The sequence below is a fragment of the Mustela lutreola genome, chromosome 15, assembly GCF_030435805.1.
Source record: "Mustela lutreola isolate mMusLut2 chromosome 15, mMusLut2.pri, whole genome shotgun sequence".
NCBI lineage: Eukaryota > Metazoa > Chordata > Mammalia > Carnivora > Mustelidae > Mustela > Mustela lutreola.
The window spans coordinates 23,261,785-23,278,628 of record NC_081304.1 but is presented as its reverse complement, the minus strand read 5'-3'; the positions used below and the strand labels follow the sequence as shown (position 1 = coordinate 23,278,628).

The 16,844-nt window shown below is 36.8% G+C and overlaps 1 protein-coding gene across 3 annotated transcripts in view; it reads right to left on the bottom strand.

Moving 5' to 3' along the window:
• Positions 1-16,844, bottom strand: part of NPEPPS (aminopeptidase puromycin sensitive) — an 88,307-nt gene that overhangs the window by 31,304 nt on the left and 40,159 nt on the right. For all 3 annotated transcript variants that reach the window (XM_059149533.1, XM_059149531.1, XM_059149534.1), the window contains 2 exons: positions 12,455-12,532; positions 3,371-3,492 (listed from right to left, as the gene is read on the bottom strand). In XM_059149533.1, the coding sequence (XP_059005516.1) occupies positions 3,371-3,492; positions 12,455-12,532 (200 nt within the window). The remainder of the gene's footprint in view (positions 1-3,370; positions 3,493-12,454; positions 12,533-16,844) is intronic.

The following is a 16,844-nucleotide window of genomic DNA, read 5'->3' as shown; positions in this document are numbered from 1 at the left end:
TATTTGTAAGTAGAGTGTAAGGAAAGAAAAGATAGCACAGAAAAACTGAACTTAGGAGCAGCAGCAGTAGAGAAATGAATAAGCAGGGAGAATGGCAGGCAGAAGGAGAAGCAGGCTCCCTGCTGAACAAGAAGCCTGATGCGGGACTTGATCCCAGGATCCTGGGATTATGACCTGAGCTGAAGGCAGATGCTTAACTAACTGAGCCACTCACGTGTCCCAGGGTATCCATTTAATAGCATTTCCATATAGAACACATAAAACTGTCACCACTTGACCTACTTAATGAGAACTCATTTTTTTCTTTAAAAATAAAGAGGAAAGTTGTTTTTTAAGAAAGAGCAACCTTGTTAAACCAAAATATAGTCTTTGTAGAATACCAGTTATAAGAGAAAGAAACTTTAATAAAACAAAACAAAGTAAAAATAAAAAAAGAACCAATTACAAGATTCTGTATCATGAAAAGAAGGAATAAATTATACAGAGGTATAGGAAGCACATACTTCTGGAAAAAAGTTTCTCTAAGGAAAATGCTAGATGGCTAACTGCACTCTCAAAGAAGTTAAGTAAATGATGAATTCATTCAAAGAATAAATAAGACATCTGAAAAGTAAGCAGAGTGTACAGAAAGAAAAGATAGCACAGAAAAACTGAACTTAGGAGCAGCAGCAGTAGAGAAATGAATTTATACTAGAGGAAATTAAATGAGTAACACAGATAACAAGATCTAAAAGTTTCTAATACAGAAAGGACAGTGACGAAAGCCATCAAAACTTCATCTGAGGGACAGACATCAGATATAAACCTATTATGAAAGAGCACACACCACAGTGAATGTAATATATAAGAGGAGAAAACTTGGCTACACTGAAGATCTAAATCTGAACATCAAAAGGGTTCACCAATTACTATGTAAAGTTCATGAAAAGTGAACACCTGGTAAAAAAAAAATTTAATTTTTAAGTACAAGGAAATAATTTAACAAGCAATCAGGAAGAAAGCAAAGCAAAGCAAAGCAAAACAATGTTATTCTACAAGGGAAAAAAAGATATTCCAGTCTGATTCTTCCCCTTGACAAGATGAGATATGAAAGACTGTGGAACAACATTTATATACCTTTGAAAGAGAAAAACTATAACCCAATTGTATATACTTGCTCTTACAGTTGAAAAGTTGGGTTTGTACTCTTTGTAGCAAGGGAAAACTCACAGTAAGGGGAACCCTGGGGTGTGTGAGAAACAAGCTATCATATGTGTATTCAGGATTTGGCCCGGTGAATTGGGGGAGGATTTAGATTCACTGTAAACTGGGTGCTGTCAGAAAGTGGAGGAATTCTGTGGGTAGGCATCTCAACAGATCTCACTTACAGAGAGGGCAGACTAGAGCAAGAGTAAAACTGACACTGAAAAAGAAGTAGTATTCATTTTAACTAAGAGACGGACTTGGTCGCTATTTCATGGGTAGCACAGTGGCCCTGCTTTTGTCTGTCCTTAGATGAAATTATGAAGCACCCTTGTTTTGTTTCCCTTTATCATAGTCTTAGAGTAACCCTGCCTGAGGGTGGTGCTCTACGATGCTTTATGTCGAAAAGGAGACCAACAGGGACTAGCTGGGAGTGCTGGCACAACTTTTTAATGTTAGGGGCTGCTGCTCCTCCTTTCCCCCACCCTCAACAAATCTATTATACACCCATTAACACTGGTCATGTATTAAGCAAATGAAAGATTTTCAGTTGTGCAGAGACTCTGGAAGTGTACTATCCACATACCCTCCCTTAAAAATTTTATTGGAGAAATACTCCAGGCAACCATTGCAGGATGCAGAAGCGCTTAAAGGGCTAAAGATAAGCATTGAAATAACTGAAACACAGAACTAAGCCTAAATAGTTATGGGAATTTTTTTTTTATTTATTTATTTTTTTTTTTTTTATATGGGAATTTTTTTTTTAAAGATTTTATTTATTTATTTGACAGAGATCAAAGTAGGCAGAGAGGCAGGCAGAGAGAGAGAAGGGGAAGTAGGCTCCCCACTGAGCAGAGAGCCCCATGTGGGGCTCGGTCCCAGGAACTCCGGGATCATGACCTGAGCTGAAGGCAGAGGCTTTAACCCACTGAGCCACCCAGGAGCTCCTAGTTATGGGAATTTTTAAAAAAATATTTTATTTATGGGGGAGGGTGGGGGGGAGCAGAGGAGACTCCATGCTCAGCATAGAGGCTGACTCAGCTCAATCCCACAACCCTGAGATTATGACCTGAGCTGAGTCGGTTCACCCAAGTGCCCCTGCAAATGTCATTTTAAAACAGAAGGCAAAACAAAATTCTTGAAAGAGAAGATACACCAGGTTAGACAAATTAGTAGTAAACTAGAGCTGAAACTTTATTTTTTAAAAAGGACTATATTTATTTATTTGAGAGAGAGAGCTAGGAATAGAAAGCACAAGCAGGGGGAGCTGCCGGCAGAGGGAGAAGTGGGCTCCCTGACCCCAGGATCATGACCTGAGTCAAAGGCAGATGCTTAACCAATTGAACCAACCAGGCACCCCAAATCCAAAACTTTAGGTGTGCAAAACAAACAACACAGAGATAAAGACAGAAACATAAAAACAGATATGATCAGCTATTTCATCATCCACACTGAAATGTACAGGACTAAAATTAATTAGATTTACTACTTAAAAGTACCACTAGCAAATTCAAAACAAGTTATGTAATTTTAATATACATGATAAACAAAAATCAAAGAAAGTACAGATAATATAGTAAGATAAACAAATAGGACATTTCAAAGAAGCAAAGGAATGCTATACAACATTGCCATTAATTTGGTAGGATAAGCTACAGGTGTCAAATACTAAGAGCATAATTTTAATTAAGAAAGGTACACAGTATAAAGACAATTCAGGCACTGAAATTCTGCCACATATATGCATGTATGCAGATGTATACATACATGTATATACACATACATGCATATATAATTTTGTCACATACATATTTTATTACATATATGCATACACATTTATACAAACATATGTAACAGAATTTCAATACCTGAATTGCTTTTATATAAGCACCTTTTTAAATTAAAATTATCTTCTTAGTATTTGATTCCTGTGGCTTCTCCTATGAAATAGTAATGCCGTTGTGTGTGTGTGTGTGTGTGTGTGCGCGTGTCCATTCTCCATCCTACATCTCTAATTCTGTCCCTCTATAATGGAGATAACTGGATGAGTACGCAATAAAAATTCCAAAATCATGAATATAATCATGGCCAAAGGCACCTACCTGGAAACAATCACGCAAATAATGGAATAGAACTTTGTCAGAATATCTACTTTAAGATCACAGCATTTTAGAGAAGAATACCATACCTCAAACTGTGTGACAGCAGCATAGCGCACCTCTCCAGAAGGGGTAGTATATTTACTTCTATAAAAACCTTTCATTTTGTCATTCAGCTCTCCAACAAAATCTATCTTTAAGGTTCCTGTACCTGTGATTGAAGATGAATGAAACCACTCAAATACAGATATTAAGTACAAGTTATCAAAATACAAGTTATCAAAAATATGTCCTTAAGACACTAACTTATGTTCAAATCATTTTTTTTTTCCTTTCTCAAACACTTCTGGCAATGGACAGAATCTAGTATCTACTGAAAAATGGTAAACTAATCCTAAAGTGAACCTTAATATCATGTTTAGGGTGACTGTTTAGAAAGTTCTTTAACTGTATTAACTTAATCTCTAATCACCAATCCATAAAGATAAAAACAGGAAAGGAAATGAACATTTATTATTAAATTTATGACATGCTACTGTGCATGGAGCCTTAAAAATATTTAGAAACTTGGAAGTAGTATAGTCTCCATTTTTTCAGATGAGGAAACTGAGGCTGAAAATTAAGTAACTTGCTTGATGTCACATGATTATTAAGTAGCAAGAAAGAGATAAAAAATTTAGGCCTGTTTAATCCAAAATTCATGTTCTTTGCCAATGATGCCATATAAATTGGTCCATTTAGAGGACTTCATGACAATTTAAGACAAAAACCCTATCTGTTCAATCCAAATAGAACATTGATTCCATACTTTTGAAAGGAACTATATAGGGAAGATCAATGATTTGGCTGGCAAAAAGGCATTAAAAACTCTTACAGTCACCTCAATCATTTGAAATGATAATATTAAAGAAATACATTTATCCAATAATTACTAAATGCAAAATGAATGTATATTCTACTGGTGTATAAGGGCAAAAACAAATTAGACAAAATGGGAGTTTTGTGAGTATATATACCTTCTTTCATAACAGGAAAGAGATAATAATTAATATCTATCAGTCATCTACCAAATTCAGGTGCATGACAAAACAAGAATCCCCTTCTACATTTTACAAATTAAATCTCCCCAAAAAGCCAACTAGAAAAATGTTGACTTTTAATTGATTCTTTTAAAAATGCCTATTTATAACAGGATCTACAGCATGGGAATCTAACAAATCAAAGACACAGTATGACTATAAAGTAATTAGGCAATGATTCCAAAACTTTTATATCCTAATGTTTCAAACTGTCATTTTGGAATGCCATAGAGCAATGACACTGACATTGTTCAAAATGTTCTTAAGTCCCTCTCTTTCTGACATATCCTTTTGGATGTTCTCAGTCAGATAGCCACCTTCCAAATCCGAACTGACTTTTTTGAAAAGCTCCAAAAGTCATGAAGAGTCCAAGTCTACAGAAAAAGTGAATGACAAACTGCAAACTGTTTCTAGATAAAATGCTGTTGTTTATTAAGTATGTCAATTAAGTAATTAAAACGATTTTCACATGTGCTTCAAACTCATTCTGAAAGTAACTTCAAGAGAAAATTTCAGGCCTCTGCTGTGAAGTCATCATCAATAAACAGAGCGCCATATTCTTTTTTTTATTGTGCTCAACCTACGGCCTGAACTCACAACCCCAAGATCGAGAGTTGCATAATCTGCTGACTGAGCCAGCCAGACACCCCGAAGTGCCATATTCTTAATGTAATCATGCTGGGGGGAAAAAAATTGAAGCTCATTTGAATAAATGTGTGTGAATCTTATTTTTTAAAAATCAGACCTTCTGTCTAAAGGGGACAATGAATACTCTCTTAGAGAGAATGACAGATTACTGGAACGGTAAGTAAGAATACAGTAAAAGAATGTGAAAGAATTCTTAATGATTGATACTAAAGAATTTAACTATAATATAAAATTTCTCCCTGTTTTCTTTAGGAATTCAGTAATCTTTAGGAAAGCAGATATATATACATTAATAAAGTTTACAAGGAATATCTAGTACATTGTAAAAACTCACTGCATTTAAAGAGAAGTATTTGTTGGAATTTTATGTTGCAATTCCACAAATGGAACTGGCCAGTCTGTTTTCACTAGTCAGCTAACATGTTAAGATTTCTTTTCTATAACTCATACTCAAGGGGAAATCTACTTTTGCCTCTTCCTACTTGGAATAATATGATTTAAAACTCATAACTAAATAAGAAAGGCTGCTTACACTTTTACTTGGTTTTAAATCTCCAAGGCCATCAAACCATAACAAGATACTGATAGTGACCACTTCCAAAAAAGTGGCATACTAAACAAAATACAAAGTATTGGAAAAGGTTATTACCTGAAATTCAAACAAAACACAAGTTAAAGTTTTAAAAAATTATAATAAATGTAACTAGTGTTATATTATACAATTATAATAATTACAAAATATTTACCATTAATATAGTAAAGTTACAGGGCAAAAACAGGAGAAAAAATGCTTAATAAATGTCAACTTATCAAATTTACACCATATTGAAGAACTGATTGCCAGACTGCCTAATCTTATAACTGATTGCCCACATAATTTACATTGCTTCCTCACATTAGACACCTTATTTCAATATCCATTATACACAATATTTATCTGCTTGGGATGATAAACCTTTTAAAACATACAATAAGCTCATTTATAAATTAAACAACTGGAAAATTGCAACTTCTACCAAAAGCCTTATTTCTTTAAAGGTTAGGAGAGTATAATTGCTGTAAAACCTGAAGTAGATCTTGAAAAACTTCAATAAAAATTTAATGAGCCTACTAAATACCAAAAATATTAAAGACAGATTAATTTGTACAGAAAGAGAGTAAATAAAGGTCTCTGCCTTTGTGTCACTGTTTCCTGTGATCCTGTTTTTCACTCTTAGAAATGTCAGTATCACCTATGTTTCTCCAAATAAACACCACTCTGTAGGATCCTTAACAGAAGATTATGAAGTTGTTGCCAGCTTATAATGATCATGGTAATTTAACCACTATTCTAGAACATGCCAATTCAGGAAAGAAAATGTTTTGCTTAGCTTTGAAATAGCTGGCATGACTGTTAAGTCTGGTGAGGCTAAACACAAAGGTTACTAAGGTCCTTTCAATACATGCTCCAGATTTATTCCCTTACCAGAAGACAGAATGTTTGTGCAGCTTACCAAAACTTGAAAAAACATAGGTAATTGTGCTCCAGAGAATAGTGGGAAAATGTGAAAGCCGAAGATTTTCAAGCAAATAGTTACAGATGTTCAATACTCAGTATTAGTCTCAATCTCAAACAGGATAATTTCTTTTTTTTTAATTAAAGATTTTATTTATTTCTTTGACAGAGAGAGACAATGAGAGAAGGAACACAAGCAGAGGGAGTGGGAGGGGGAGAAGCAGGCTTCCTGCTGAGCCGGCAGCCCAATGTGGGGCTCGATCCCAGGACTCTGGGATCATGACCTGAGCTGAAGGCAGATAGATGCTCAACAACTGAGCCACAGGCACCTCAGATAATGTCATTAAAAAAAAAAAAGATTCTATTTATTTATTTATTTGAGAGAGCAAATGAATGAGCGAGCACGAGAACGGGGAGGAGCAGAGAGACAGGGACAAGGAGACTCCATGCTCAGCATGAAGCCCAACTCGGCGTTTCATGACCCCAATTCATGATCTGTGTGGAAATCCAGAGCCCAAAAACTGAGCCACCCAGGTGCCCCTCAAGTAAGATAATTTAATTCTAATACTTACATCAGTTACTTTTTTATACTGTTGTATTAATTAAAAATCTCCAAAACTCTGCTGAATTCCAGTATACAAAAGGTCATAACCTTCTCAGACCTTAGAAATGACTTCACAGGGGCGCCTGGGTGGCTCAGTGGGTTAAAGCCTCTGCCTTCGGCTCAGGTCATGGTCCCAGGGTCCTGGGATCAAGCCCCGTGTCGGGCTCTCTGCTCCACAGGGAGCCTGCTTCCTCCAATCTCTCTCTGCCTGCCTCTCTGCCTACTTGTGATCTCTCTTTCTGTCAAATAGATAAAATCTTAAAAAAAAAAGAAAAGAAAAAGAAATGACATCACGATTTACCATGTCTGCTGTAAATAGTCCTTATCATGAATGACAAAGCTCTTATATACTGAAAGCTGACCCTTTTTAAAAAAAAAAGATTTATTTATTTATTATTTTAGAAAGATTGAGAGAGAGTGGGAGAGGGATACAGGGAGAGAATCCCAAGCAGATCCCCCCATTGAGCATGGAGCCCAAGGTAGGGGTCGATCCCATAACCCTGAGATCACAATGTAAGCTGAAACCAAGAGTCAGATGCTCAAGCAGGTACCCCCGACCTCTTTTATTTACACATACACACACACACACACACGTGTAAGAGGGAAAGAAGGGTGTAGAATATGATAGATGGCATGCCAGTTTCTGTGTTCTTAAACAGTATACGCAGAAACGCTTACAAAACCATCAAATAGTTTTAAAAGGATACATAGGAAACTGGTTGCTTCTGAGAAGAGCTGAGAGAGGAAGAAAGGGCTAGGATGGCAAACACATTTCCACTGTATGTCATTTGATTTTTAAACCATGTATTGTATTTTTATAGTATTTAATTAAAAAATAAAAAGCATAATATGATGGTTTCAAGTATAGACTTTGAGATTAAACTGCTTTGGTTTGAAATCCAGACTCTGGCACCTAATACATATTGACCTTGGGCAAGTTACTTAATTAAACTACCTTTGTACCTTGGTTTATCTATAAAATGCAGGTAACAAACTATCTCAAAAAGGATGAACAAATTAGTATTTATGATACACATAAGACAGTACAGATTAATCTGGCACAGATTAAGCATTCATAGAAGCATGCATGTATTATACCTACACACATTTATACATATGCATGTATAGAGATAATGTATACATATATCACACATGCACCTTCTAGGGGTTTCTGTCTGCTCTTACCTGCTTAAGCATTCTAGCAAATATATTCCAGCTTCCTTTTTTTTTTTTAAGATTTTATTTATTTATTTGACAGACAGAGATCACAAGTAGGCAGAGAGAAAGGCAGAGAGAGAGGAGGAAGCAGGCTCCCCACTGAGCAGAGAGCCCGATGCAGGGCTCGATCCCAGCACCCTGAGATCATGACCTGAGAAGAAGGCAGAGGCTTAACCCACTGAGCCACCCAGGTGCCCCTACATTCCAGCTTCTTTTGATAAATCTAGTATCTTGAAATTTTGACTTAATAATGTTGTCATATTTCCTAATGCTAAACAGCTGAATCTACTCTCTACACACACACACAGTTTATGTATACTCCGGGATGATTTCAAAAACCTGCTTTAAAATTTTTTTGCTCCTAGGATGTCTGGGTGCCTCAGTCATTAAGCATCTGCCTTTGGCTCAGGTCATGATCCTAGGGTCCTGGGACTGAGCCCCTGCATCAGGCTCCCTGCACTCCTATTCTACCTCTTTAAATTCACAATTTGGTTAAAAGCATAGAATCAATTCTAGGCTGAAAATCAGATACACAGAATTTTGAAGGAATGGCTCCAGTGGAGTCTAGTTTCCATTGTTCCCTTTGGTTAATCTGCTATTCCGTTTTTAAAATTTCATTCAAATATTGTTGATAGACAGTGTTACATTAGTTTCAGGTATTCAACATAGTGATTTGACAACTCTATACTCTTTGCTACGCTCACCGTAAGTGTAGCTACCACCTGTTACCATACAACCCTATTATGATACCACTATGTTCCTTATGCTGTACCTCTAATCCCTGATTTACTCATTCCATAACTGGAAGCCTGTACTCCCACTCCCTTTCACCCATTTTATCCACCCCCCACCTCTCAGTCTACTACTACTGCTATTCTGCTCCCTGAACTTTGAAGGTAATCTGCTAGCCTTCCTTCCTTCCTCCCAAACCCGTCCTTGGGAAGAAACTCTTATTAGAGAGCCTCACTTTATTCACTCATTCAAGAGTAAGTACGAGCAGGGGTAGGGGTAGAGGGAGAAGAAGTGAGAGAATCCCAAGCAGACTCTGCACTGAGTGTGGAGCCTGACTCCACCAGGCTCAATCCCCACAACCCTGAGATCATGACCTGAGATAAAATTAAGAGTCAGATGCTTAACTGACTGAGCCACCTAGGTGCCTTTCGAGAGCTTCACTTTTATCCCCAGAAGTTCTAAAATTTGTATGGGAGTTTTTACATTTATTGAGTTAGCCCTTCTCAGTGGTATACCTTTTCTTTCTTCTTCTTCTTCTTCTTTTTTTTTAGTGGTGTACCTTTTCAAACTGAAGTTCCCAATTACCTCAGAAATCACCTCAAGAAAATGTTCTTCTTTTGGATCTTTAATAACTTTCCCTTCTCATTTTCTCTGTCCTCTCTTTTACTAGATGGATGTTGGCTCTGCTAGACTGGTCCTCAAATTTTCCTACCATGTGTAAGATTCCTCTATTTCATCTTCAAAAACTCGTATCAGGTTTTTCATACTGTTGTATTATAATTTCTGGAAGTTTTCTTGCTCTAATTCTTTCTGTTTGATAATGATCTGTCCTGTTCTTTCTTTCTTTCTTTCTTTTTTTTTTTTTTAAAGAGAGAGAGAGAGTACACAAATGGTTGGGGGAGGAGCAGAGGGCAAGGGAGACAATCTTAAGGATGGAGCCCATGCTCCCTCTCATGACCTTGTTATCATGATGTGAGCAGAAATCAAGAGTTGGACGCTTAACCAACTTGTTATTGTTTAATGAATGTGATATTAACAATATTTCTAAGGGTATTAATTTGTTTTGTGTGGGGTTTTTTTTGAGACTTTCTTTTTCTTTTTGAGACTTTCTTTTCCTTTGTCTTTGCTTTTAACAAGTTCCTATATTTCTATTCTTGTTAGGCTTTTTACTCTAGTTTTCATAGTAGAAGTTAAATCAAATCTCTGGTAATTATTGCCACAGTGACTTTGGGCTTGGCCATACTATCTGCTTTGGCCAATGAAATGTGCATGGACATCAAGTATACCACCATCCATGCAGAAGCCTGAAATGTATCTGTGTGGTTTGTCTTTGTTCCCACCCCTGAGCTTCTGCCCTCTGCCATGGGAGAGAACAGCATGCTGCAGACAGTAGCTGCTCACTACCGGTCCTGGAATGAGAAGAGCTGTGAGCTGAGCAGAGCTCTTAAGCAAAGGTGGAGATAGGCTGCAGGAGTCCTCAGGGCCAGGTGTGAGCAGGAAATATTTGTTGTAAGCCACTGAGATTTGCGATCCCACTCATGGATTAAAATTATGCGTATACTTATATATACACACAAGATATTTCTGGAAATATTCACAAGACAATGGAAGTGGAAGGTGTCAAAAAAACCAGAAATCTTAATTTTTATGTTATATTCTTTGGTATCTTTTAATACATGTTCATGGCAAAACATTTATTTTTATAATAATTTCATCCAAGAAATCCTAGTTAGAAAAAGGCAAAATGAAAGAGCACTGAACAAAAAAGTAAAACTCCAATTTAAAATTTTTCTAAAGATCCTACTATTAAGGCAATATATTATCAGTATAGAAATTATGGAAACTAAAAAATGTATAAATAAGAATAAAAACCCATCAATTATGTCAAAAACCAGACGTATCATTTTATTTGTATCATTTTAGAGATATGATTCATCACCCTGTATATGTAATTTTGTATTTTGTTTTTCAATTTTACATTATAATAAGCACTTCACAATGTTAAGAATTCATGAAGCTCACTTTTAGTTGCTATATATATGCTACCATACTGATGTCATAATTACTCCCTTAGTGCTGAACAAATACATTCATTCTAATTTTTTACTACCTTAAGTAATGTCTCAATAGACATTTCTAGGCATAAAGCATTTCTTGCATTTATGATTTTTCTTTAGGATATGTTCCTATTATCAGAATTGCTGGGTCAAAACCATGAACATGTTTAGGCTTTTTTTTTTTTTTTTAAGATTTTATTTATTCATTTGACAGATTGAGAGAGATCACAAGTAGGCAGAGAGGCAGGCAGAAGCAGGCTCCCCGCTAAGCAGAGAGCCCGATGAAGGGCTCCATCCCAGGACCCTGAGATCGTGACCCGAGCCAAACACAGAGGCCTAACCCACTGAGCCACCCAGGTGCCCTTGTTTAGGCTTTTGATACATACTGCCAGACTGTCTTCCAAGGACACTGCATGGATTTACAGTCCCACCAGTAATATCAAGGTAGTTACTGATACAAAACAGGCAAAAACTGGTATATCAGTAACTGCTGTTTCAGATTTCTCATTATGAGAAAGCCAAATATCTTGTCACATGGTTTAGTCATTTGTATTTTTTTCATACAAATTCCCTCTTACTTTTTAACTTTTAATTTTAATTCCAATTAGTTCACGCACGGTTTTGTATTAGTTTCCAGGGTACTCTACAGTGGTGCCACACTTTCATACGTCATCTGGTGCTCATCATGACAAATGCACTCCACTTGTTGCTTTTCAACTGATCATTAATCAAAGTCTTAGTCTTTACCAACTGATTTGTATAGAATTTCTTACACTACATTAAGCTTAGAAAGTCTTCCTTTTTCCTTTGTGCTTAGATCTAGATTATGACGATGATGATTTTTTAAGGAGGTGCCACACCCAGTGTGGACCCCAGGGCCAGGCTTAAAAACTCACGATCCTGAGATCAAGACCTGAGCAGAGATGAAGAATGAACACAAGCAACTGAGCCAACCCAGGCGCCCCTACTTAATAATAGTGTTTTATCAACAAATCTTTCCTTCCATGCCCTCACTGTACTTTTCTACATCAAAATCAACTGTGGGACATTCATCTCAGAGATGTGGCCTCAATTACTGGAAGATGGAGCTGTGTAGCTGTATTTTTAAAAAGATGAGACTGAAAAGGTGAAAAACAATGCATTATGTTCTAGGGTAAAATGATCATTAGTTTTGGTCTTTCTTCCTGGTGGCCCAAAAGCTGCAATGAACCTCTTTCAAAAGCTCTGTCTTAATATTTAATCTGCTTAAAATGAGGGAAAAAAGGCATACAACAAATTTCTTTGGAAGAAATAAGGTGTCACTATTCATCATGGGATTTTACAAAAGCCACAACTCTTACCTGTTTGGAGAGTACTAGGAAAAGACAAGGTGACTTTTTCATCTTCATTCTGATAGTTAAATCCTGTAGCATGTATTTCTGGAATAGAAATTAAAAAAAAAAAAATTAGTTCAAAAATCTGACTGGACTAAAACAAAATCCAGACTACAGCAATTAATATTTTTCAGGGCAAAATCTCTACTAAAACTAAATATTCTTTTTTTTTCTTAAGATTTTATTTATTTGACAAAGGGAGAAGGAGGGAGAGAGCACAAGCAGGGGGAATAGCAGAGGGAGAGAGAGAGAAGAGGCTCTCCACTGAGCAGGGAGTCCAATGCAGGGCTCCATCCCAGGACTTTGGGATCACAACCTGAGCCAAAGGCAGACACTTAACTGACTGAGACACCCAAGCATCCCCCACACTTTTTTCAAGTAAGCTCCAAGCCCAACATGGGGCTTCAATTCAAGACCCTGAGATCAACTGGGGCGCCTGGGTGGCTCAGTGGGTTAAGCCTCTGCCTTCGGCTCAGGTCATGATCCCGGGGTCCTGGGATCGAGCCCTGCATCGGGCTCTCTGCTCCGCGGGGAGACTGCTTCCTCCTCTCTCTCTGCCTGCCTCTCTGCCTATTTGTGATCTCTCTCTGTCAAAAAAAACAAAAAACAAGAAAAAACCAAATTCAAACCTGAGATCAAAAGCCACATGCTCTACCAACTAAGCCAGCTAGGTGCCCCTAAAACTAAATATTCTTACTTAAATAAATTAAGTTTCTATTAACAAAAGTGTCATTTCAAACCAACCTATTTTAGTCCACATCCTAAATTCAATGTGCTCCTGAAACACATTTATACATGCTATATTAATTCACAAAACTTTTTTTCCCCTTAAAACTTCTATGATACAAGGGGAATAAGGGCTACTATAAATTTTCTACCAGATTCCCAGACATGCTTCATTCCTATCTTTTTGCTTTCTAAGTTGCAGTTTTACTCATGAACACTTGAAAGACTGAGCAAACTGCCGAGGTTTCAGTGTTAAAGCTGTATCAATGAAAGTTCTGTCCCCCAACCAAAGACAGGTAACAATTCCAACTAAAATATAGGTCATCCTTATTTCCAGTAAAATTCATTGTTACATGTTATAGAAATAAAGGTGAAAACAGATGTGTGGGTTAAATTAGGCTTTGATTTACTCTCTAGTAGGAGTGAGAAGACATTGCTTATTTGATACTTCAGAATGCTCAGCATACACTTCAGGGAAAGAGCTAGCCTTAATACGCAAATGAACAGATGCTTAACATCCTTAACCATTAGGGAAATGGAAATCAAACCAAAAGGAGACACCACTTTACACGCACTTAGAGGACTATAATCAAAAAGACAGATAATGCTAAATGTAAGGGAGGATGTAAAGACACTGGAACCCTCATACACGGTTGGTAGGAATGTAGAGGCTAGTAGGAATGCTGAACGGTGCAGCCACTTAGGAAAACAGCCCAGGAAGTTCCTCAAATGATTATTAAATGGACTTATCAGAGGGCCCAGAAGTCCCACTCTTAGTGGGGATATATAAATCCAAGAGAAATAAAAATGTATGTCAAAAACTTATACACAGATGTTCACAGGAGTATTATTCGTAATAGCCAAAAAGTGGAAACAACCCAAATGTCCATCAAACGATGAACAGATAAAATGTGGTATACAATGGAATACTGCTTGACAAAGAAAAGGAATACCAAGTGTTATCCATGCTACAATATGGATAAACCTTGAAAATATTATATTAAGTGAAAGAAACCAGACAAAAAGGGCCACATATTTATCAGAAATGTTCAGAACAGGCAAATCTATAAGACAGAAAGTATATTAGTGGTTGCCTAGGGCTGGAAGTTTGAGGTGAAAGGTATTTTCTTTCTGGGGTAATGAAAATGATAAAAACTGATCCTGGTGATGGCTACACAACTCTGTGAATATACTAGAAACCACTGAATTGTACACTTCATTTATTTTTTTTTTTTTTAAGATTTGAGAGAGAGAGAGAGACAAATAGTGCATGCAGTGGGAGAGGGAGAGGATCTCAAGCAGACTCCAGGCTAAGCACAGAGCCCAACCTGGGTCTCTGTCTCACAACCCTGACATCATGACCTGAGCCAAAACCAAGAGTCAGACACTAACCAACAGAGACATCCAGATGCTCTGACTTGTACACTTTTAAAAAAAAAGATTTTATTTATTTATTTGAGAGAGAGAGTGCACGCACAACTGCGGGGAGAGGCAGAGGGGAAGTAGACTCCCTGCTGAATAGGGAACCCAACAGGAGGCTTAATCCCAGGACCCTGAGATCATGACCTGAGCCAAAGGCAGACATTTAACCAACTGAGCCACCCAGGTGACCCCTGAACTGTGTACTTCAAATGAGTGAATTTTATGGTATGTGAATTTTATCTCAATGAAATTTTTATTAAGAGAGAAAGGTGGATTTATTAGTCATGGACTTAAATTTGATATGGTAACAGTGATTCAGATTTAGTAACATTCTATGAGCCAGGCAAGATGCCCACAATTCATTTCTTTTTATGAATCACCCTAAGATTGAATTTTCAATGTTTCTAATACAATTATGGTTCAAACATCTTTATAAACCTAAATCTTTAAAAAACCAATATGAAACTATAATTTCAGATTTTAAAAGAACTTTAATCAATTATTCCTCATTTTACAGATGAAAAAAATGAGATATCCAAAGTTAATGATTTGCCTAAATTCACATAGCTGGACTAGAATTTAGTTCCCTTCCTATTCCAAAATTCTTTCTACTATCATAAATTAGCTCCTATAAATTTGAAAAGAAACTCATAACTTGGCATATATACAACACTGATGAAATCACAACTGAAACAATGACTTTTACTGGCAAAAACTCAAGATTTGCTTTAACTTGATTCGATATAGAATCATACTTAAGCTACAGGGAAGCTAAGAATCACCTTAATGCATAAGAATGTACTTTTCTGACAAAGATACAAAACTGCATTATGGTCTATGATCAAAGACTATCTCCATAAAGGATTATTAAAACTAACTTGTTTTTATAAATGCACAAAAAGTCCTCAAGTTGGTAATGAAGATAAAAAGCCAAAAGAATAGCAGTATTTACTTTTATATTTTTAAAAAAGATTTTATTTATTTGAAAGAATGAGAGAGAGCACACAGAGGGAGAGTGAGAGAGAGAGAAGACTACCCACTGAGAGAAAGCCTGATGTAGGACTCAATCCCAGATCATGACTTGGGCAGAAGGCAGATGCTTAACTGAATGAGCCACCCAGGAGCCCCTATTGTTATTTTATTTTATTTTTAAAGTAGGTTCCACGCCCAATGTGAAGCTTGAACTCATGACCCTGAGATCAAGAGTCACATGTGGGATGCCTGATTTTGATTTTGCTTTTATTTTGACTCCTGATTTTGTCTCAGGTCATGATCTCGGGGTTCTGAGATTGAGCCCTGCCTCGAGCTTCATATTCAGCACAGACTACCCAGGATTCTCTCCCTCTCCTCCTGCTCATGCCCACACGTGTGCTCCAAATAAATAAATAAATAAATAAAATCTTAAAAAAAAAAAAAAAAAAAAACCATCTCACATGCTCCACGAACTGAGTGAGCCAGGTACCTCAAGAATAGCAGGGTTTTTTTAAAATATAATTTTTATTTTATTTTATTTTTTATTTGAGAGAAACAGAATGAGAGAGAGAGCATGAGAAGGGAAAGGTCAGAGGGAGAAGCAGACTGCCCCATGAGCAGGGATCCTGATGGGGGACTCGATCCTGGGACTCCAGGATCAGGACCTGAGCTGAAAGCAGTCACGTAACCAACTGAGCCACCCAGGAGCCCCATGAAAATAGCAGTTTTAAAATTTAAACAATCAAGTATTGTTATTGCATGTATTCTATTCTAACACATGATTCCAAATATGCACATCAACTCTATTACATGTATATTAAAAAAGAATAAAATTTCCTCTAAAATTCTCTCTTAGAAAAGAGGGTAGTAATCATATATGTCTTCCTTTTTATCTTTTTTTTTTTTTTTTTTTTTAATTTGAGATAGAGAGACAGCATGTGTGCACACATGAGCAGGGAGAGGGACAGAGTGGGAGGAAGAGGATCAAGTTGATTCTGGACTAAGCACAGAGCCTGTCTTAGGGCTTGATCCCATGACCAGGAGATCATAACCTGAGACAAAACCAAGAGTCAGATACTTAATCAACTGAGCCACTCAGGTGCCCCATAATCTTATATCTGAATTTCTGAAGTTTCTTGTATTATGGGACACTCTTCCAATTACTTTATTTAAAAAAAAATTTTTTCCAATTACTTCATGTTGAACAACATACTACTTAACAAACATACATATTAAC